Source organism: Mesocricetus auratus, unplaced genomic scaffold, assembly GCF_017639785.1.
Source record: "Mesocricetus auratus isolate SY011 unplaced genomic scaffold, BCM_Maur_2.0 Super-Scaffold_100022, whole genome shotgun sequence".
NCBI lineage: Eukaryota > Metazoa > Chordata > Mammalia > Rodentia > Cricetidae > Mesocricetus > Mesocricetus auratus.
In genome coordinates, this window is record NW_024429203.1 from 33154283 (window position 1) to 33177879 (window position 23597).

A 23597-nucleotide genomic window follows, 5' to 3' on the forward strand; every position below is an offset into this window, starting at 1 on the left:
TAGAGGCAACCCAGGCCCCAAAAAGCACAGCCCCCCAACAAAGGTCTGTATCCCCACTTCATCTCTATCCTGGAGACAATGGTCCCTTTCTGTTCCTTGGGAGCCACGGTCTTCCCACCTAGGGCCCTCAGTCTTCTCTAGCATTGTCCTTGCCAGTCCTGCAGGACCCACCATGGAGCCCACCAATGCCAGAGCACCTTTTGACCACCCAAAGCACGAGAATACTCTCCCTTCCCTACTCTTATCACAACACACAATAAGAGCTTTATCTCCAACTTACTCTTGCCCTCTGTGAGGGTGAGAATGATGCCTGGTCCTACACCTTCTTTAGCTAGGACACAATGTGTCACAAACACTTGGATGTTACATCATCACTTCCATAGTTCTGTATCCCCAAATAAAGGTGACATCAATTCTGGGTGAAGGCCAACTTCCAGAAGGAAGTGGCCTCTCAGGGACCAGAATCTATAACCTACAGAAACATCAGAGGACACTTGGGCTATGCCTGTTCAAGCAAGATGACAGTAAGTGATGAGCTCTTTCAATGAGTTCCTTAAAATTCCTATGGTGTGGAGAGCTCCATGGGTCACCCAGACCCCCAGGTATTGCTAGTCTATGGACCTGAAGGACCCAAGAGTCCCCATGGAGCAGGTGCACACAAACCATGGCACAATCACTTGCTCCACTTGCTGAGTATGCTGAACCCTTCATATTCTCTCCATCCAATTTACAGCAGCCATGGAGACAGCTGCTCCCTGCCATCCCTCCACCCTTTCAGGCTTCCTTTCCTTCTCCCCTCCCTTCCTCCCACAGTTAATGCTGAGACAGATAACCCTATCTATGCCTCTCTAGTGCTAGAATTACTGGCTGGTGCTGCCATGTCCAGCTTTGATGTGGGCACTGGGAGTCAAACTCAGGTCTCCACGTTTGCACAAAAGGATGCCACAGCCCAAGCCCGCTTCTTACTTTTGGAGATAGGGATGCACTAAGTTGTTCAGGTTGGCCCTGGACATACTCTGTAGAGCAGCAGGCAGGATTCTCAGCCCCTAGAGTATCTGAAATTCCAGGTGTCTGCCACCAGGCCTTTCTGACCTAGGTGCTCTTCTCATTTTGTGGAGGAGAGGATGGAGTGACCCAGAGAGATTTAATTATTTGCCCAGAGTCACACAGCCAGTGACAGGCAGGGCTTCCTCGAGCACAAGTTCCTTTGTGATAGTGAAACAGTGGTTTGGATAGCAACTGTTTTGTAAGCTGATAATTAATATCCCTTCATTGGAAAGCCCCATGTCTTCCCCTGCCAAGCACCCGCCCTGCCACCTTAGACTCTGGAGGAGCAAGCAGAGCTCGCTCCCTCCTCCCATCCTATGGCTTCAGTCATTTCCATTTTCTGGCGGGGGCGGGGGGGGGGTCTCTGCCTCACTATCGGCTCCTCTTCCTCTTTCCATATCCTCCAGGCAAATGCCCCCCAAGGCCTCTCCTTGGTCCTCACTTCCTCTCCCCACACTCTTTCTCTGGGCCAGCCACTCAAACCTGTTTATCAAGCTCAACCCTCTCCATGAGGGGGCACACCCCAGGTCTCATGGCCAAGGCTGTTGTTACTCCACCCAGAATGCAACCCTTGTTCCCCATCAGAGGAAAAGCATGACATCCCTAAGACATCTTTAGAATTCTGGGCTCTCTGCTTTTGTAAAGCATGGCTCCCCTCCTTCCTGCCTCTCTTCAAGGTACTTCCAACTGCTCGGTGTCTGATCTTTGCCCCTTCTCCACCACGTCCTTCCCTATCAGATTTGGCTCTTGTGGAGGGCTTGGGCCAGATTCCCTGGACAAAAGCTACTACCATGCTTGACTCTCCTCCTGCCCTGGTCAGAGAGCCCGGGACCAGGAGTGGGGAGCAAGGCCCGTACTATGCCTTCTGCTTGTACCTGTCATTTAAAACTTTCCCCATCTGGAAAAGGCGCTGGTGGAATTGGGCCCGCATTTCCCAAATTGCACTACCTTAAGTACCACCAAGCTCCCTTTATTCTTGCAAGTCAGCACTATCATGTTTATCTCTGAGGAAACTACATTATTCACTGAGTCTGGAAAACCAATGCCATCTGCAATAAAGGTTTGGAGAAAGGGTAGCAACCATGAAGATAAACATGGTAAAAGTTTGCATATAGTCTCAAATCCTCATAGGTAGAATTCTAGGAAACAGTGCAGATTATCAAAGTCCTTGTCAAAGACAGTGGAGGCAGAAGGATGAGGGCATTCAATGTCATTCTTGGCATCACAGCCAGTTTAGTTTGGACTCCATGAGAACGTGTCTCACAAAACAAGATAAACAAAGCTAACTTTCATAGAAGTCTTAAGGACAGGTTTTAGTCAGTAATACATTTTGCAAGAATCCTGTGTAAATAGATTTCAACTTCTATTTGCATGAAAGTCCCTGAACTTTTACAGAAAGGATGAGGGCAGAGGGAGAGGGACAAGAAGGGCCTCTACAGGGCCAGGGAAGTAAGACAATAAAAAGGGTTGGTTGGTGGAAAGGAGATTGGACTGGCCGTGATCAGTCAGGATCCTGCCCTCTAAGGGAGTCTGGGAGCCAGAGACCCCAAATGAAGGATATGGGCTAGAACATCTTTAGCAGCCTCGACTTTTTTAAGGCAGGAGTTTTAAGGGCTGGGGTCATTTTAGAAATATAGCCTTTACAGATCTAGGCTGGAAAAGGCTCAGAGGAAAGTCTAGTGGTTGGTAAAGTAAATTTTTATCTGTGTTTAGCTTAGATTTAAAAATAAAGTCCAATCCTTTAAACATAGTACTTGAGAGACAAAGGCAGGTGGATCTCTGTGAGTTCAAGGCCAGTCTGGTCTACAAAATGAGTTCTGGGATAGTCAAGGATACAGTGAAAAACCTTGTCTCAGAAGAAAAAAAAGGTCATCAGCACATATTGAGACTATATACAGTGTGTTACATGGTTCATTTGGAAGCTTAGAACACAAATTTGAGGCCAGTCTGGTCTATAATGAAGACTTTGTCTCAAAAAAAATATGCTGGGATTTGTAACGTGGCCTCCCTGCTTCCTGCTGTTTCTAGATTCTGTCCACATGTAAGCCACCTTTCACCCAGGCCCATCCCACCACTGCCACTGGTCCATAGAACTGAATGTGGACAATGTGAGGCTGTCTGTGTCCTCAGCTCTAGTTCCTACACTGGGTCTACCTGACAGGGTGCCTGCTCTCCACCTGGAAGCTCTGCAATGTTTGGGTTGTAGGCTGGAGTTTTAGAAGTTTTCAGATGAGCTAATATAATGCCTCATGTCTATAATCCCAGCATTTGGGAGCCAGAGGCTGGGGATCCTGAGTTTAAGGGCAATCTAGGCTATGTTGCATGACCTTGTCTTGAAAACAACAGCAATAACAAAAAGCAGGAAAAGAATAAAGTTTCCAAGTGATCCCTATGAACAAGCCAGGTTCTTGTTAACTCTGTAGCCATCATCCTTTTGGATCCTTATAGATGTCCTATGAGAAATGTGGGCACTTGACAATGAACATTTCCCAGTAGTGGAGAAATGAGCCCAGAGGCAGAATTCATGTAGGTGAGAAGATCCCAAATTCCTGACCTCCAGTTCTGAATCTACCCAAAGAGAGAGATCCAGGGCAAGATCCAGAGAGAGAAAAACCATGTTCTTGGGAACAGAAGCTAGAGGCTTGGCTTAATTTCTCATGGGCATTAAGTCCTTTGTATCCCTATTGAATGCAGGAAAGAGAAGCTTCAGCCACCGGATCAAAACCCAGGTCAGAGGATCCCAGGGAAGCTGGGTAGGCTGGCTTCCTCTTCCAGGTAAAGTGTTAACACCAACAGAAAGAAGCGTAGGTGGCCTAGGCCAGAGGGGCCTGCAGTATTCTGATAGCGCTGCAACGGCCGTTCCACGCCCACGTATTTTCAGTAGTCATGATCATGACATCCGTTGAAAGCAGCCTAGAGAAGTTGAAGATTGGACCACCTAGCCTCGTCTGCTTCGACACCCGTTAGATCTGCAATACTGGACCTACTAAGAGTAGTTCTGCTTGGTCATTTTGTGTGCTGATATGTGGGCGTGGTGGTAGCAGGGGATACCCACTCCTGAGAAAAAGAAGGATCACTGCCCATCCCTGAGAGACTTGGGGGACGTCACTGCTCACATGTGACAGACGTCATCACTGCTCACAGCTGGGAGACGTCACTCCTCACCCCTGGGGTACTTATGAGGTTTCCAGCTGTGGGCAGTAGAGAGGCCAGTGTCCAAACTCAGGCCGCCAGAAGTCCACTGTTCACACCTGCAAAGGCTAAGGGGTCACCCAGGATTCAAGATGCCTAGGGGGAAGCAGCAACCGCAGGATCTCGACAACACCTCAGAGAGCAGCCATCCACTCCATCCCCCTCAAAAATGCAACAATCCGAGGCAGGCCCCAGAGCACACCCCTGCAGTGACCGAACAGAAGGCGACCACACCCCGGAGCAGAGGCCGGGTGGGGCCGGCTACACGCACACAGCCCTCCCAGTCCAAGCTCCAGGGTTCGCACACACGAGGCCCTTGTGCAGGTCAGCGGATCCCAGAGCGGGCCAACCCCGCGGACCCACGCAAGGGCAAGGGTCCGGTCTCCGGGCGGCGTGACAGTCGGCAGCGGGCACCCTCGACCCCGAAACCCGAGCTCTCCAACCCGAAACCGGAGCCCTCCACCACGAAGTCCGAACCCTCCACCACGAAGTCCGAACCCTCCACCCCGAAACCCAAACCCTCCACCCCCGAGCCCCACAACATGGCCCGCGGCGGCAGTCAGAACTGGAGCTCCGGGGAGTCGGACGGACAGCCGGAGGAGCAGACGTCCCAGGAGACCGGGTGAGCGCGCGCGCGCCGGGCTGACCCGAGAACCTAGCCCGGGAGCCGCCGGAACCTCCGCGAAGGTTCTGGGCCTTTGTGGCGTCACGCCTCCTAGCGGAACCTTCCGCCGGCGCCGAATAAAAGCCCGCGGCGGAGGCGCCGGCGGCTCGAGTGCGGCTGTGCCGGGCGCGCAAGTGGGTCCCGGGCGCAGGCTCGGGACAGAGCCCCGGGAGCGGCCGCGACCGAGACGGTGACGCGCAGGCCGGCGGCGGGGGCGCGGGCCGGGGGCCCCGGGGGCGTCGGGGACGCGCTGACCCGCCTCGCCCGCCCCACCCCGCAGAGACAAGATGGTGAAGGAGACCCAGTACTATGACATCCTGGGGGTGAAGCCCAATGCGTCCCCGGAGGAGATCAAGAAGGCCTATAGGAAGCTGGCGCTCAAGTACCACCCGGACAAGAACCCGGATGAGGGCGAGAAGGTGCGGGGCTGCGCGGGGCGCCGGGGTCACGGGAGGACCCGGGCTGTGAATTATTGACAGCGGCGCGGAGGCTGTCTGCAGGCGCCGCGCCAGCCCGAGGGAGGCCGCTGCGGGGCGCGGTCAGTGGGGGACACCTAGCCGGGTGCGGGGTGTGAGCCCCAGCAGCCACCCGTGCCTCCATCCACTCTACAAGTGTTTGTGGAGCCCCTGCCTCCCGAATGTGAGGACCTTGGTGGGCTCTGGCACTGACCTGTGGGAGCCCAGCTCTCAGAGCTGCTGCTGGCATTCCTATGGGAGAGGACGCCGGCAGACCAGAAACCCAGGGCACGGGTGAACACCAGCTGTGTGCTTGGTGGGCGCCCCTGGCAGCGAACTACTTTTGTGTTTATATTCCATTTGTTGCATAAGCCCTAGGGATGAGTTTCTGTGATCTCAGTTGTACCCTCAGACAAACCCAGTGTCCCTTTTCAGAGGGACTGAGTAGATTTGATCTCTGAGGCCACCTCCTGCCTGATACAGTTTTCGGACACTGAATCGTCACTGTTTTTGCTGTTATTAAACAGGGATGCAGAAGTCTGTAACCTGACACATCTGTTTATAGTGAGAACTCTGGGTTTCCAGTGACAAATGACCCACAGTTGACCATTAAGTACCTACAGATAATAGACTGAAGTGCTCTGCACATTAGTGACCTAAATTAAACCTTTTCATCCTGTTTACAGAAATTAAACATTCATTTTGTTCCCAAAGAGGACATGCCCCACCTGAATAGGCGACTAGCCGTTGCAAAGAGAGCTGGCTAGCTGTCCCGTTTCTCCCTTCACTCCTTGCCATTTAAAAAACAAACAAAACCTTTGATTGTCCCAGATGAGTTTGGGGAGCCAGTGCCATGCTAGAAGCTAATAGCAGTGGCACCTGGACCGATTTTGGAGCCCCTGATCATCCTATCTGGCATGTAGACCTATGGAAATGACACTGGGATCAAAATACCTGTCTGTATTTGTAATTCCAAGCTGGAGCAGGCAAACTGCTTAAGGAAGGTTAGCTGGTGGAGGCAATGATAGAATGTTTATATTTAGCCACATGTGCCGAATGCGGCTGTCACAAGTTTAAAGTGCTTCCTTGTAAGACTATTATACCCATTTGTGTTTTGTGATCTATATTTAGGTGGATTACTGTAGCTTTTAAAGTCACTGGCTTTCTGCATTGTGTTGGTGATTCACAGATGTGTTCCCTCAGTTCAAGGTTGTCGTTGACATTCTTTTTCTTGATATTTTTGTATGTATGGGTGTTTTTCCTGAATGTGTATTTGGGTACCACATCCCTGCCTTTGTGAGCCAGAAGGCGTTGGATCCTCTGGAACTGGAGTTACAGATGGTTAAGAGCCATCATATTGGTGCTGGGAACTGAGCCCTGGTCCTCTGCAAGAGCAGCCAGCACTTGGCTGCTGAGCCATCTCTCCAGCCGTGCAGACCCTCTCTAAGAAGAGCGTCTAGGCTTCTGACTTGGTGTTGAGCAGGCAGCTTGGGGAAAAGCCACTCTGGTCTCAGGTCACATCACAGTCACCAGGAGGCAGCTCTGCTGTTTGCTTATCATGAGATGAGAGTGCATTTGGTGTGGTCAAAGCTTTAAAAACAAATGAAATTTGCCCTCCTCCACAACTCTTACCCCCTACACACCTGCCTGGGCAGATTACTTGGCCTTTGTTTTAAACTAATATTTACTTATAGCCAGGTGCCCAAGTTAGTATTACACAAATAATTCTTTTACACAGTGAGATGTGGCAGGTCCATCTTTTTTTGCCTGGAGTGGGGCAGTATGTACTCACTGTTGGAAACACATTTCCCTCTCTACTTTCCATGAAGAGTTACCCATTTCCTTTAGCTCTTTACTAACATATCCTGGCAGAGGTTTCATCTGACCACAGACTAGTGGACCTATTCCCATTCTTATCCTACTGCGATGGACCTTGTTAGTCTAATGCCTGTTCCATGTGAGTGGGTGGGTGAGTCTAGCTAAACCTAATAGATAAGTGTTTGTTGGTGGGCTGAATGAATAATGAGGTCAGGAGAAAGAACAGACTTTAATTCTGTAATTCCACATGTAAGCCCGAGGCTTTCCAAAAATGGGACAGAGAGACATAAAAGGACTAGAAGGGAATGTGGATTGTAAATCAGAGGGATGAGGAGACCGGGAATGCAATTTATAGAAACTGCTGTAGAGATCTCCAGAAGGCTCATTCATTCATTCACTCAACCAAATAGCCTCTGTTGTCCTGTGACATGCTAGGCACACCATGCAGGCTTTTCCAGGTTTTTGTGAGGATTTGTATGTAGTTTTGGACTACTTTATATGCTATGGGCAGGAATTTGCCGTGTTTTTTCTTTCCTTGCATAAGTTTGTGTTATCAATGTCATCTTCACAACTAGGCTGAGTCCTGCTTTCCCACCTTGTCCTGGGACAGCTGGGAAGCCTGCAGTGTGGTCTTTGTTTTCTGCTCTGTTGTCCTGCGTTGCTAAGCAGTGGCAGCCTGTGTTTGTTGTCAGCCACACTGCCCAGCATGCGTCTGTGCTTGTTCAAGCTGCAGTTGGTTTTCTGCGAGACACAGGGTGGCAGGTGGGCAAAAAAAGTCCCTTAGCAGATGATGATAGATCATTTATTGAGATGTCTCTGGTCCTTTGGCCAGGTTCATTGCAAATTTTTGTTTGAGTAACAGGTTTTCAAGACCAAAATCTTAGCAGATTGTAACAGTGCAGAAAGTTTCAGAGTATGAGCTGGGGCTGTAGCTCAGTTGATACAGTGCTTACCCAGCATGCACAGTGCCCCTGGGTTTGGTCCCCATGGCCACATCAGCCAGGTGTAATGGTACGTGCCAGCAATCCTAACACTTGGGAGATAAAAGCAAGTGGATCTGAAGTTCAAGGCTATTTTTGGCTACATAGTAAGTTCATGGGCAACTTGGGATTTGCTAGACCCTGTCTCAAAGAAAAAGGAGAAGCCGTGAAGTTTCTGAGTATAGAGGAAAAGCCACCCAGAACATGCTTGGTCTGATGTGTTTCTCCAGTTACCCACCCTTCCTTCCTTCCTTTCTGTTTTTGTTTTTGCTTTTTACAGTCTCATCTGGTAGTCCAGATTGATGCCATGGCAACCCTCCTGCCTCAGCCTCCTTGAGTGTGGGGATTATAGGAATGAGATATTATACCTGGCTTTTTTTCTTCACTTAATAATTTATCATAAGCTTCTCAGAGCCATTTCTCAGCTGAATTCCACGAAAGGTCTGTGGGAAAGATCACAAAACCCTAATCCCAACTGAGAAAGAAGGAGGTCTTTACAGGAGCTGAGTTAGACCCTGGAGTGCTGGGTCCCCAGAGGTAGGAGGACTTGATATCAACATTTGGAGCCCCTGTCCCATCAGGTCTGGCCTATAGTTGAATCCCCCAAGTTACAGGGCAGTTCTGTTCTCTCCTTCAGTCCATCTGTTAGGTCCAAACCTCTTTGGGGCATTTTGGGTATTTGGTGAGTGTATTAATGGGCCCTCTCTTGGAGCATACTTGCCTTCAAAGAGACCCAGAAACCCCTGGGGGCAGCTGAGCCTAGTGACTTTCTGACCTTCCAAACTATGTAGTAATCCTGTGTCTTAAGTTGGTGTGTTTGTATGTTTCTGTTTTGCTGAAGAAAGCAATGGTAGTGGGTGATACTCACTTCCTTGATAAAATATTATAGGAATTAATTTGTCAAAAGATCTAACTGCTATGTATGTCATGCTGATGACTTTGTGTGTGTTAGAGTGTAGGTCCATGCGTGCTCTGGCAACTGTGTGGAGGTGAGACAGTCTGGAATCAGTACTTGCCTTCTGCCTTGCTTTTGAAGCAGGGTCTTTGTTTCTGCCGCTGTGAGTATACTCCAGACTAGTTGACCCAAGAGCAATCCCTCTGTCTCTCTTTCCATCACACTGGTGGATTACAGATGTGCACACCACATCAGCTTTTGTGTGTGTTCTGGGGATCTGAACTCAGGTCATGAGGTTTGCATGGTAAGCACTTGTCCCCTCTGAGTCATCTCCCCCAGGAACCCTGGGGGCTGCAGAAATGGCTCAGAGGTTAAGAGCACTGCTCTAAAGAGGACCAAAGTTCAGTTCCAGGCACCCATGTCAAGTGGCTCACAACATTTGGTAACTCCAGCACCACGGGGATCCTTATGTCCTCTTCTGGCCTCCATGGATACCTACATGCACACGTGCATATACACATACATACCATACATTAAAATATTTAATTAAAACTTTGTAATCTTTTTTGATTGATGTTTATTAGCTGTTACTGCTTATTAGGGCTTGGTCTGGGAACTGTGGAGCAGTTTTCCTATCTGTGTCTCTAGCATTTACTTTCCCTGTAGATTCTAAGGAGCATGTAGGATAGTTATATATACTTCTGTCCTTCAGAGTAAAGACCAGCCTCAGGAGGACCAAGAGCCAACCTCATTTATTCCTATCTGAACTTCCAGAATTGAGCTGTTCATTTAGTAAATATTTGCCAAATACCATTAGGCAGACATAGCTGTAGGCTCAGGGATACCCTTGGTGCTCCAAGCTGACAGAACCTCTGTCTTAATGGGGCTTGTCTTGCAATGTCTAGCATGAATTAAGAGATGATACAGCAAGGGCAGGCAGTGGTGGCACAGCCTTTAATCCTAGCACTCAGGAGGCATAGGCAGGTAGATCTCTACAAATTAGAGGCCAACCTGTTCTACAAAGAGTTCCAGTGTAGTCAGAGCTGTTACACAGAGAAACTTGTCTCAAAAACCTGAACCAAAACAAAACAAAAATAGATGGTGCAGCATGATAGAAAGTAATGCCCTTGCAAGAGCCGAGAGACCTGGGGGTGGGCTTGCAGTTTGGGAAAGGGGCCTTGAGCCGAGGCTTGAAGACCTGTGCTTATCATTGGGGTTCTGGGGCGCATGTTGCAGTATTCAGAAAGAGCAAGGAGGCTGCAGACTGGAGCAGAATTGAGATCAGGAACTTGGAAGATGGAGCCAGGAAGATTATTGTGAGTTTGAAGTCAACCTGGATGACATAGTGAGTTATAGGCCAGCCTGTGCTAGAAAGTGAGACCTTATATAAAAACAAAACAAAAATGTCAGAGGCCAGAGAGGAGAGGAAGGCAGAGTTGGGCTGTAGATGACAGTAAGGATGGTGGCTTGGGAGGTTCACAGGCTTGGTGTGGAACAGAGTAAAAGGAGTGACAAGGTTACTGGAATGAACCAGGCCACAAGATAGCAAGTGACAGAACTGCATGTTTCTGTTTTATTTTAGGAAGGTCCATATACTTAAAAGAAGAGTGAGACAGGAAACATATCTTCCACAACTACAAATTGTCACTCACTTTTGTGGGTAATATGCTACTAGGAGAAAGGAGACCATAGTAGTTAGCAAATGTATGACTTTCACATTGGAAACATATTTACTGTTTCCCCCTCTGTTCCAATAACATCCTTTATAACCATTTTCCCTGTGCATAATATACTCCAGGGTGAGCTTCTGTGTTTAGTTTGTTTAGTTGTCCTGTCTTTTAGACTTGCATGATGCCTCACCCTCAATTTTGGTTTTCTAGTTCTTTTTTCTTTTGAGTTTTCAACACAGGGTTTCTCTATGTAGCCCTGACTGAACTGGAACTTGCTTTGTAGACCAGGCTGGCTTCTGCCTCCCCAGTACTGGGATTAAAGGCGTGTGTCACTACTGCTTGGCTTCTAGTTCTTTTCTTACAATTGGATTCTGGTGATAAAGTTTTGGCAAGCATGCCACACATGGGGTATTGTGTCTATCACTGAGTTCAAGAGTTGCATATGGGAGAGTAGCACCACCAGTATTTGTTGACGGGTGAGGCAGGTAAGCATTCCCCATACCTGAGCATCTATGATGCTCCGATCATCAAACAGGACTGTAAGGGGCAGCACAGGTCTACACGTAGTATCTGGCATGCCAGCAGGTGCTCACAGATGGCTGTGGTTGAATTTCACGTTTGTAAACTGGTAAACTGATTCCACTAGCTGGTAACCCTGGTAGCACCTGGATCCCAGGGCTGTAACTGTCTATAGATGAAGCCTTGCCGGGTCTCCTCTCTCCAGGGGGACTTTGTGTCTTCTGGCTGGTGCTGCCAGAGTGGAAGCAAGCTTTTTCTCCCTCCTGATTTCTAGCCCGGTTCTTGGAACAAATGCCTTTATGATGTTTGTCCCTTGTGCTGCACTTTAAGAAGACAGCAAATGTATAGACTGGCAGTGGGAGGGACTGACTTTTGTGGTTACATTTGGAGGTAGGCTTGCTTATAGGAACATACCTCAAACCTCTCTGGGACTCATTTTAAATCTCTCTCTTTTTCTCTCTTTTTCAAAGTTCAAACTTATATCCCAGGCATATGAAGTACTTTCAGATCCAAAGAAAAGAGACATCTATGACCAAGGTGGAGAGCAGGCAATTAAAGAAGGGGGCTCGGGTAGCCCCAGCTTCTCGTCACCCATGGACATCTTTGACATGTTCTTTGGTGGTGGAGGACGGATGACTAGAGAGAGAAGAGGTAAATGGTTTCAAATTATTCTTTTTCCATCTGTGTGTGTGTGTGTGTGCGCGCGCGTGCACAAGCACCAGTTGGTGTGTAGGACAGAAGACAGCTTGCAAGCGTTGGCTCTCTTCCTCTGAGCTCAGGTCATCAGGCCTGGCAGTAAATGCCCTTACCTGCTGAGCTATCTTCCCAGCCTGTAGTGTTTGTAGAAAACGTAAGCTGGCTTTGTATTGTACATGTTGCAGGAATCAAGACGGATCATGCTTTAAAAGGGTGTGGTTGTTACATTTGGGGATCTTTAAATAGTTCTGAATTTTAGTATGCAGGTTGCTGGAAGCCCTTATATACTTAATTATCTGACACCCTTCCAATTTCCCATATAAAAAGGAGTGGATGGGATTATAGATAGAATGGGGGAACATACTGGCATCTGGGATCCAGGGCAGGAGTATTATTACTGAGTTCTAGGCCAGTCTGAGCTGCATAGTGATACCCTGTGTAAGCTCAAGGTCATCCTCTGTTGTTGGGTCAGGCACCAAAGTGTCCAAAGGGACATAATTGACACCTCAGTGCTTAGTAAATCTGTCAAGAGTACCCCTCTTCTCTCCCCCTCTCTACCCTTCCTACCCTTCTCACTGACTCTTGGGCCCCATATGGGCCAGGGCCTGTATACTCTCTCATTATTGTGGTCAGTACACTGCCCTGTTCAGGGTAGTCTTGTCCCCAGCCCACATCAGATTTTCTGAGAGATGCAGTTGACCTCGGGTTTTAAAATATTTGTAAAAATAAATGCCCTTTTCAGAATCCATTCGGGTTAGCAATCTCAATCCCCACGAGTGCCCCTCTGCCTGGGGTTCCCCTAACCCTTCCTCCCCCCACCTTCTGTTTTTGAGTTGGAGTTTCATGTATCCTAGGCTGCCCTCAGATTCCCTATGTAGCTGAGGGATGGTCTTGAACTTGTGGTCCTCCTTCTGCCTCCAGAGCGTCCTGCATAGGTAAAGCACCCTGCCAGAGGAGCTCCATCATCAGCTCAGGTCTCTGCTTCTCTCCTCCAGCCAGCAGCCTGCTGCCTGGCAGCTGCATTATCCATCTTCTCTGACCAATAGCCCCTCCCTGCTGATAAGCCATCTTGGATCCTAAAACCATATAGACAGCCAAGCCTACCACATTGCTAGACAAGATCAGGAAAAATATGCTCTTCATTAGCTTTAAGAAGTATGACTTTCATCATTGAGAAACCCTGGATAAATGTATTTGTGCTCACATTATAATTGGCCTAGAGCTTTAAAAAGCATGAGTGTCAATTCTATGCACACAGTGTACTGACAATCACGGTGTTGATGAGGGAATAATCCGGCCCCACCTCTGGGTGTACTGCCTGCTCATGTAATTGATGGTGTGGACGTGATTAAAACTCCGAGCATTCTCTTTCCCAGCTCTCTAGCTGTCCTGAAATTAATTCATGCCTGTAATTAAGTCATCTCTCAAAGTTGGCAGCCAATAAACCAGGACGCCTTGTCCTAGTGATACTAGAATGCCTGGGCAGCAGGGAAGCTGTGGCTGTGTTGGTTCCTAGGAGTAGGCAGAGCACCAGTGCAGCCTTACTGCAACCTTTGCGCTAGCCCTCCACTCGCATCCTGAGTGCAGGCACAAGGTTTGGTCAGGAAAGCGGTCATGCTTGGCCACATACTTCAGAAGGGCTCAGGAGTTAAGTCCTGGTACCCCTGCAGAGTTTCGATGAAGGGCTGGAGACTGCCTTACCTCCGTCTCTGAGGAAAGGGCTTGTGTCCTGTGGAGGACTTAGTTTTGTTGCTGAACTGCCTTTCATTTCTCCCTGTCCTCAGATCTCAGAAAACAAAGGTGGACAGTCTTTTTGTTGACCTCTGAATTATTGGATAATCAGCCCATAGCTGAACAGGTGGTAGTGCTCCCCTTGGCAGGGGACCTGTAGGATGGGTTGGTTTGATGAAGCATTACTTCTCTGGGGGAGGAGGAGCTTGGTTCCAGCTCTCACTGTTGGGAACTTGTTATTGTTTTTTTATTGTTTTGGGGGCCCACTACCCAGCTCCCCAATATATATATGGAGACTTATTATTTATGAATGCCTTGTGTTAGCTTGGCTTGTTTCTTGCCAGCTTTTCTTAAATTATCCTGTCTACCTTTTGCCTTTCTCTATTTCTATATGTCTTTTCTTCTTACTCAGTGGCTGGCTGTATGGCTGGGTAGCTGGCCCCTTCTTTTCTCAAACCTTGATATTCGCTTCCCATATTTCTCCTTATGTTTATTCTCTCTGCCTGCCAGCCCCGCCTATCCTTTCTCCTGCCTCACTATTGGCCATTCAGCTCTTTATTAGACCAATCAGGTGTTTTAGGCAGGCAAAGTAACACAGCTTCACAGAGTTAAATAAATGCAACATAAAAGAATGAAGCACATCTTTGCATCATTAAACAAATATTCCACAGCATAAACAAATTAACACATCTTTAATATTCTACAACAGGGACTCCGTAAGGGTCTTGTGGTATAGTGTAAGGCAGTGGTCTTATTAGTCCAGTAACTGGTCCTTTCTCCCTCGGCAGGCAAGAATGTTGTACACCAGCTGTCAGTAACTCTGGAAGACTTGTACAATGGAGTCACTAAGAAACTGGCCCTCCAGAAAAATATAATTTGTGAGAAATGTGAAGGTAAAAACTAATTGTGGAATGACTCTTGTAGCCCAGATCTCTTGTTTCTACTTGTTTCCTAGTTCAGAGAAAGACTTGATCTTTTCAAATGTGGGGGTCAAGCAGGGTTTGTAAACAGGGAACCCTAGTCATATCTCTTTGAATGTCTCTATTTTTCTGGGTTGAACATCTGTTCAGTATGTTGGCATTTTTTCTAAAAGTTTCAAAATCTGGACAGTTCTCCCAGCGTAGGAGTTGGCAGGGTTTTCCTGTGAAGGGTGAGATAGCAACCGTGTAAGGCTTCCTTCTGCCGTCACAGTGCATGAGTGAATGTGCCTGTGTCCCAGTAAAGCCTTGTTTATAGTAATGTAATTCACATGAATGTTGCCCCACAGAGAGCTAGCTGAGCTGTGATACCCTGTGCCAACACGGCTTGTGTCCTGTAGTTCCCTGCAGCCCCAGGTGTCCTGCACCTGTAACATGTGTCCTGTAGTTCCCTGCAGCCCCAGGTGTCCTGCACCTGTAACATGTGTCCTGTAGTTCCCTGCAGCCCAGGTGCTGTTCACTGTGGTGTAGGTTAGCGCCCTGGAAGTTAGATGTTAACATCTAGATAGGATCTGCTTGACTATTCCCTTCCACACACCCCCATACTGCTTTCCTAACCTTAGAATTGTAAGCACAGTGCCCGGTGGGATAGGCAGCCCCCTGCTAAAGGAGCATGGCTCTCCTGCTGGTCATCTCCCCCCTCCACAGGCATTGGTGGGAAGAAGGGGTCCGTGGAGAAGTGCCCTCTGTGCAAGGGGCGGGGCATGCAGATCCATATCCAGCAGATTGGGCCAGGCATGGTGCAGCAAATCCAGACTGTGTGCATCGAGTGCAAGGGCCAGGGTGAGCGCATCAACCCCAAGGACCGTTGTGAGAGCTGCAGCGGCGCCAAAGTTATCCGGGAGAAGAAGATTATCGAGGTGCACGTGGAGAAAGGTGAGGCTGCGTGGTTAGCGCTGTAGGGCCCACTCCACCAATCATGGCACACACAGGGTAGGTGTCGGGATGCAACGGTGTGGCACATGTTTACAAGACAAGGAGTCCCTTTCCAAGTCATCTTCCTATGGCCTTTCCTGGCCCGAGGAAGGACCAGTGAGGTCACAGAAAAACTTTAGAAAGTTTCCCCAATGCTCTGAAAGCCTTACTTCAGGGCTGTTCAACTGCCCTCACCTGCCCTTCTCAGCGCTTCCCTTAGGAATCCTTTGAAGCGTTTGTCCCAACAGCTTTCATTGCTCTTTGACTGCCAGAGCTTTTAAAGGTTTTTTGGACCTGTTTACCCCCTGCCCTGCCTTCCCCTCTGCTGCTCTCCCAAATGCAGTGCCTCTCCTTGCTATTTCATCTGGAACCATCTTAAGGCCCACTTCAGTCCCTTCTGTTTTTCCTGAAATTCCTGATTCTGTGACTTTCTGAATACATCATACATCAGATGAGGCCAAAAATCAAGCCATCTGCTGCTAGAAGGCCTTAACCCACCTTCACCTTGTGTCTGTACACCAGCATTGTCTCAGCTTCTGGCTGCAGAGCCTCAAGTGGGCGGTGACCTCCTGGTGTGTGGCCTTAGTGTAGCTACCCCAGCACCTGGGGCCGAGGAGCATGGTGTGGTCAGATGTGGACTCCTATTTGCCCTCTCCTGGCTTCACCTTTGACTCAGCCATGGTGGAAGTTAAGCCTTTGCTTGGCAGTTAATCCAGCTACTTCTTCAACCCCATGCCCAAGGGAGGTTGGGAGGTCTAATGAGTTAAGAAACCTAAAGGTCTCTATGCCTTCAGAAGCTATGAGCTCTGGATGTGAGAAGCGGCTAATCCGAAGGGTGATGTTCCATAGGTATGAAGGATGGGCAAAAGATACTGTTTCATGGAGAAGGAGATCAGGAGCCTGAGCTGGAGCCCGGTGATGTCATAATTGTGCTTGATCAGAAGGATCATAGTGTCTTTCAGAGACGAGGCCATGATTTGATCATGAAAATGAAAATTCAGCTTTCTGAAGCTCTTTGTGGCTTCAAGAAGACAATAAAAACGCTGGATGATCGAGTCCTCATTATTACATCCAAGTCAGGTAAGCCCTGCCCTCCCTTTCTACACATCGGTCTAACATTCGTGCCCAGTGGCCTGGTTTCAGTCACAGCTTGATACTCTCTAACTCTTAAATAATGAAGTCATCTTGCTCTTTTAAAGATAGATTTTATTTTTAATTAGGCATATGTATATATGTCCTTGTGTGGGTGTGTGCATTTGTGTAAATGTACCGGTAGAGGCCAGAGGATCTTCCTGCAGCTGGAAATATAGGCAGTTGTGAATCACCTGACACGGCAACTGAACTCTGGTCCTGAAATGCAAGAACAGCATCTATTCTTAATTGCTAAACCATCTTCCCAGCCCCTAAATTTAAGTTCTTACAATATATGGATTGTATGTATGTGTGTAGCTCACAGGACAATTTCAGGGAGTCGATTCTGTCCTGTCTCGGGTTGTCAGGTTTGTACAGCTAGAGCCTTTACTCAATGCACATCTCAGCAGCCTCATGCTGTGGAGTTTCCACACATGACTGGAGAATATGCTGAGATTCTTTAGTATTCTCCTAGGGTAGGAAGAGGACCCTCAAGTAAGAATCTTCTGGGTCTGAAATTTTATCTGGAATCTCCCAGTTAAGCTTATAATGTACACATTTGGCAGCAGAACCCCACTGACAACAGGCCTTTCCCGTCAAATGGGGCCTGCGCTGACTCTTGTCTGTTCCTGTTTTCTGGGCTGTTACATATGAGAATGTTTTCAAATAGCATTGTCCTGGGGGGGGCATTAGCTGTGAATATATCTTGAGAGGCTTCAACAGGAACTGACTGCACACACCCTTGGAGCTGTCTCTGGGCTGAAAAGGGGTTCCAGGTCCCCAGGCTCAGCCTCCCAGCACTTGCATGAATGCTAGGCTCTCAGCATCTAGGAAAGCTGATGTTTACACAAGTTATGGGTCTGCATAGGCTCTAGAGCACCTATCCAGAAGGGCCTGAGATTGGGACTGGGCTAGTGACAATGGCAGTTGTGCACAGCCAAGGTGTCTGCATAGCATGGAAGAAGCTAAGCAATCTAAGTGCCCTGGGATCTGCCACAGGCAGGTTTGCCAATGGCGGGGGCTGGGGGTGCAGTAATGGCTGATAAGCCTGCAGCACAGGCCTTGGGAGCTGGTGAGAAGACTGAAGTCCTGTGGGGCAGGTGAGTATCTGCCTCTGTGGCCAGCCTCCAGGACCTCTCCTGCCTCTGCCTATTTCCCTCCCTGCCTACTCTGTTCTTTCCAGTCTTGCCTATCACCCCTCTGACTCCTCCTTTGCTGGAGATAGGAAATGAGATCGCATTTCTAAACTGATCAGTTTATTGTCATTTTTAAAGGCCTGAGTTTCAAGCTTATGTGCATGGTGGAGTATGCACATAATCCCAGCACTCAGTACGCTGGAGCTGGAGCCAGAGACTGCAAGAGTGAAGCCAGCCTGGGCCTTATAGCAAGATGCTGTTCCTTTTTTCTTTTTGTTTTCTTCCGTTCTTTTCTAGACAGAGTTTCTCTTTACATAGCCCTGGCTGTTCTAGAACTCACTCTAACTCAGAGATCCACCTGTGTCTGCCTCCCTAGTGCTGGCAAGATGCCATTTCAGTGGAGCCTGGGTGTGCGAGCATATGCCCTGGGGATGTAGCTCAGTAGAGAGCTTGCTTAGTGCTCGCCAAGCTCTAGGTTTAGTCCCCAGCATCACGTAGCCAGGTGTGCTGGTGCAGGCCTGCAAGCCCAGCACGTGGAGCTTGAGCAAAGCTCAAACTTACCAAAAGCTGTAAGAATGAGACTGTCTCAGAAAAACAAAACCAAACATATTTTTCAAGCTTACAAAAAGTTGCAGAGATAAAAACATACAAGGTCCATCCACCAATATGAGATTTGCCACTAACCCTTTACCCCATTTGCTCTTCCGTTTGTGGTGTGCACCCATATTCCCGTATGTGGGTGTACTTACATATACTTAACCACCAACTGATGGGAAGCACTGCACTGTGATGTAGTCTGGGAAGGTTTAAAGTCGGACGCCTTTCCATAGGCTCCACTCCACGGCCCTCCCACGTGCCCCGTCCCTCCTGTAACTCCACGGCCCTCCCAGGTGCCCGGTCCCTCCTGTCACTTGAAGTATAAAGTTGAAGGACTGTGATTCACACAAGGCCTAACTGGGCCTGGTAGTGTGTCTCAGACCCCAAACATTGTCACAGCCCAGACTCTAGCCATTCTGAGAGCCAGGGCTGGCATTTGTGTAACTTCTTCAAAAAAGCCCATTTTTGGCCGAGGGTGGATAGTTCAGGTCATCCTGGCAGAGTTCCCGGGACAGGGTCCTGTTGCAGAGAGCATTTGCTTCAAGTTTCCTGATCCCAGCCTGGGGGATATGGGAGTCAAGAACAGAAGTGGGATTACGGGTGAGGAGCCCCAAAGGGAGGGAAAACAAACCCTTAGAAACCCATTCTTGCTTAGGTGGAAGAAGGGGCAGAACATCTAGAAATCCTGCTGGGGATTTCTTTTAGGTCCCGTGTGTGTGCATACATGTCTGTGTGTGCGCATGTCCATGTGGGCATGTCTCACTCTTCCTTTTCTCACTTTCTATTGGTTTCTCTTTCATTTCTCTCCCTTTCCTTCACTGTTGAACCTCTCGAGAACTCACAATTGACTAAAGCAGGGAGGTGCCTGTGGCAGAGGTGGCTAGGGCTTTTCCCTTTTCTCCCTTATGGTTTTCCACTCTTGGTCTCACGGTTCCCGTCTCCCAGCAAGTCCAAGACAGCTTTGGGAGCTGGACTGGGGAACAGCATTAAGTGCCACCAGATGAAACAAACAGGGTATTTCCAAACAACCCCACTAACAGCACAAAAGGCCAGAAACCTGTGCCTATTCAGCTAAGCAGTCACTTACCATCCTACAGTGAGAAGTCATGACTCCCTAGCGTAGACACACTACCATCCTATAGTGAGGAGTCGTGACCCCCTAGTGTAGACACACTACCATCCTACAGTGAGGAGTCGTGACCCCCTAGAGTAGACACACTACTATCCTACAGTGATGTACACAGAGTGCACCGGCATACTGTGTATTTTAAAACTACTGACGAACTTAAAAGTTTCTGTGAAAGAAATTCCACTTTCTGTAGTGACATTCCCCCTGGAGAGGAACTTACTGCTGAGTAAGTCAGTCCTTAGCTTCCTTTATCTCTTCCCCGTTTTCTCTGAACATTCCTTTTTCTTGTCCATTTTCATCTGTTATGTTTTCTGGTACTGCAGACTGAGCATAGGACCTTGTGCATACTAGACAACCTCTGGGCCACTGAGCTACAGCCCAGCCTTTCATGACTGAAGGGCACATTTTCCAGACACCTTTTTGTATGTGATGTCTTCCATGCTATGGGAAATAACCCCTTTAGTCTTAGGAGAAAGTCTAAGTGCCCCAGGTTCAAACCTCCCATGATGCCTTTAGAGATCTTGCCAGTATGGACAAGGAGGAGCATGTGGTATGGGGAATATCCCAGCTCACCAGCTTGAAGTAGAAAAAGTGCTTTGGGATTAGGAAAGGGGTCACCTGGCACCCACCAGGGAGGCCCCTCCTCAGGAAGCTGTTCCTTGAGTAGAGAGAGCTGGGACAGTCCCATGAATCCATTTCTAGACTCTGCCTGAATCTGTGAGCAGTGGTCACGATGTCTGTTAGGAACATCCATAATCACTTGAAGAGACAGGTAGGCAGGTACTGGCCCCACTGGAGGCCAGGTGAGGGGTCCTGATTTTAAACCATTCTACATTATGGTAGTGTCTCAGTGTGCTTGCTGCCTTCCTGATGTGGGTCAGATAGTCCTGTCCCATCCCCTGCCCAGTGCCCCACAGGGATAGCACTTCCTCCTCTGCCCATCACTGCATGGATACTAGAGTCTACCCCAGCTCTCCTTAGAAGGAGGCTAACCTCTCCAGGCTCCCTTTGTCTGCCCATCACTGCATGGATACTAGAGTCTACCCCAGCTCTCCTTAGAAGGAGGCTAACCTCTCCAGGCTCCCTTTGTCTGCCCATCACTGCAGGGATACTAGAGTCTACCCCAGCTCTCTTTAGGAGGAGACTAACCTCTCCAGGTTCCCTTTGTCTTCCTTTTTGATGATGGAACCTTCCCTGTGGCAGGTGAGGTGATAAAGCATGGAGACCTGAAATGTGTGCGAAACGAGGGAATGCCCATCTACAAAGCCCCCCTGGAGAAAGGGACGCTGATCATACAGTTTTTGGTAAGTGCAGCACTTACTCTCATGAGACACAGCAGCAACTGCCTTGATTTTGGAAAGCCAAGAAACCCAATGTCCTTGTGTGCTCACCTCTGCAGGTCGTCTTTCCTGAAAAACACTGGCTTTCTCAGGAGAAGCTGTCTCAGCTGGAGGCTCTGCTCCCCCCTCGGCAGAAGGTGAGGGTCACGGATGACATGGATCAGGTGGAGCTGAAGGAGTTCAATCCCAACGAGCAGAACTGGCGCCAGCACAGGGAGGCCTATGAAGAGGATGACGATGGGCCCCGCGCTGGTGTGCAGTGCCAGACGGCATGATGGCATGATGTAGCATGGCCTGGTCGGACTAGTACATGATGAATGTAAACTTGGCACAATGAAAATGGCATCGCTTTAATAGCCTCGTGTTTAGGGTGTCATGTGTGTTCAGCAGTCTCCACTGCTGAGTTGTCTTTGGGGTTTTCTTGTTTCTCTTCTGGTTGTAACTTAAGTTATACTTTGATTTATATTTAAATGTTTTAAGTTCAATCATGTCTAGTCTGCATATGGAATCTGTTCATTTGTACTTTCAGGACATACTCTGGAGATGCTAGTACCACAATGACCCTTTGTGCTTCTTAGTGGCTTCGCCATGGTTCAGTTCCACAGTAGGCCCAGATAGCCACACTTGGCCCCTAACAAAGGCTGAGAAGGTGGGTGTCGGGCCCATGTATAATCTGTGGTCTTTCTCGCCTTCCTCCCTTAGCAAAGTCACTGAGGGCATGAGCTCAGGTCTGCTAATATTTGAGTCTAGACTCTAGAATTCTTAGACAATAAAAGCACATGTATGTCTTGCACTTGGCTCAGCATGCCTGTTCACACTGAATAGGCTGCACTCAAAAGCTGCAGGGCCAGTCCAACTCCTACTGCCCTGTCCCCTTGAGTGGTTAGAAAGGGCTTTGTCTGACCATCTGTCTTGGAAGTTTTCTGAACTTTCCAAGTCTTGTGATGACAAACCCACTTTAAATAAGCCAATAAAGCCATTTGCCTGTGACCCCGCACTTCGTTCTTTGTGGTTTTAATGATTATCTGTTGACAACCTTTGCAATGTTGTCCCACCAAAGTGCTTACCCTAAAGAAGGCTAAACCCTGCCATGTACCTTGCTGCCTCTGTGCAGCTGCAAAAGCACCCAAGGGAGAATGCTGGTAGTTTAGCCCCCAGCACAGCCACCTAGTGTCTCCAGATGACTTAAGGGTATACAATGGCATAGAATCCCTCAGTATTTTCACATTCTCCAGACAGCTCCTTCCTAAAGGCCAGTTCCACTCACTGTACAGCCATACTACAAAGGGCTTCCAGCTTGTGATGCTTGGTAAGAAGTGAACTAACCAAGTTCTAGTTAGCTGGCATGAATACCACTGACAATGACAGCTGCTTGGGATGGGTACTAGTTACTACTAATTCCTGGCAGGTAGACTGCACTTTAAATAAAGGCTACCTCAGCCTCTAGCCATTACTACTCCTTTCTTTTCTACTAATGAAGTTAAACACCCTGTTTTTAAAGCTGCTGGGCTGACCTAACAGATCCACCCTTAATTTGGTTTTTATGGTACCAGAGTTTGATGCAGACCAGGAGCCTTCCCTAGGAGGGTCAAAGGGCAGATCAGACCCAAGGCTGGTTGGGGAAGCCAGCTAGCGGGACCAGACTCCCAAAAAACATTGCTGGCTAGTGGAACATAATTTGCCCAAAGCACAGAGTCCACCTATGCCCACTTTGACCATTGGCCAAGGCAGACTTAAAACTGATTCCTCCAACTAACCCAATTTATAAATGGACCACAACTCCAGGTTGTGTTGTGAGGTTCTAATCATTGCTGGAGAGCTACTGTTTAGCTTGTGATGGGACAAAACTATACTCAGCTCTTCCTTGTTACAAATCTGCAGGGTGTTGCTTAACCTTCCCACCTGTACATTTGTCACTTTAAATTAAAATTGAGCTGTTATGAGACACACATGGCTTTGCTTTTTCTTTTCTTGAGACTTAAGTGTTAAGTGCTAGACTGCTTCCCTTTGGCTGTCAGAAGGAATGAACTTGCTCTTGGAGAACTTTCATTTGGGGGATGGGATGAATGCAGAGGTCGGGGTGACTGTGGTGGAGAGCTACAATCCTGGGGAAGAGCAGAAGGAAGCAGGGACAAGGACTCTGAGAAGCTGCCATCTGAGGCGCCTCCAAACTGTAAGGGTGTAGACCTGTCTGAGGAGGAGACACTGAGGACAGTGGAGCTGTAGGGGGTGAGCAAGTCAGAGGTGGGAAATATCCAGCAGGGACTGTTCTAGAGAGCTGCCCTCAGGCCAGCATGACCAGGATGGCACACAGTTTTGGCAAGCAAGAAGCAGCAAGCACCAGGATGTTAGGGTCTTAAACCTTCCCCCATTACCATGCAGACCCAGTCTGGAGGCGACTGCAGAAGAGGAGAAGGTGCTGGAACTCTAGTCCGAGGCAGCAATGTTCAGCCCTGTCTGCCAGTCTTGAGGCTGAAATGGTTTAAGGCAGACCTCTCCAAAGAACGAGGAAATGACGGTGTGCCAGAGGGGGCATTTTAAATATATGACACAGAAGGATCCCTAGGCAAGTAGAGCCAGAATGTTCCTTTGCCCCCAGCCTGTTTTCTTCAGACTCCATTCTGATATAGGGTGGTGTCTTTAGGACAGCCTGAGGGAGCTCAGGGCACATCATCACGAGTCACCCGGGGAACAGTGAGCATTCG

The 23597-nt window shown here is 48.5% G+C and overlaps 1 protein-coding gene across 2 annotated transcripts; it reads left to right on the forward strand.

The window, feature by feature from the left end:
- The first annotated feature begins 457 nt into the window (after positions 1–457).
- Positions 458–22839, forward strand: Dnaja4 (DnaJ heat shock protein family (Hsp40) member A4). Of its 2 annotated transcripts, XM_005069556.4 has the most exons (8): positions 4259–4861; positions 5184–5322; positions 11711–11891; positions 14456–14560; positions 15293–15520; positions 16409–16639; positions 20756–20856; positions 20952–22839. In XM_005069556.4, the coding sequence occupies exons 1-8, from the start codon at positions 4332–4334 to the stop codon at positions 21165–21167; spliced, it is 1731 nt and encodes a 576-aa protein (XP_005069613.2). In that variant the 5' UTR covers positions 4259–4331; the 3' UTR covers positions 21168–22839. The 2 variants fall into 2 exon arrangements, with proteins under 2 accessions (XP_040585694.1, XP_005069613.2); XM_040729760.1 differs by lacking the exons at positions 4259–4861; positions 5184–5322 and adding an exon at positions 458–524.
- Positions 22840–23597: the final 758 nt, after the last annotated feature.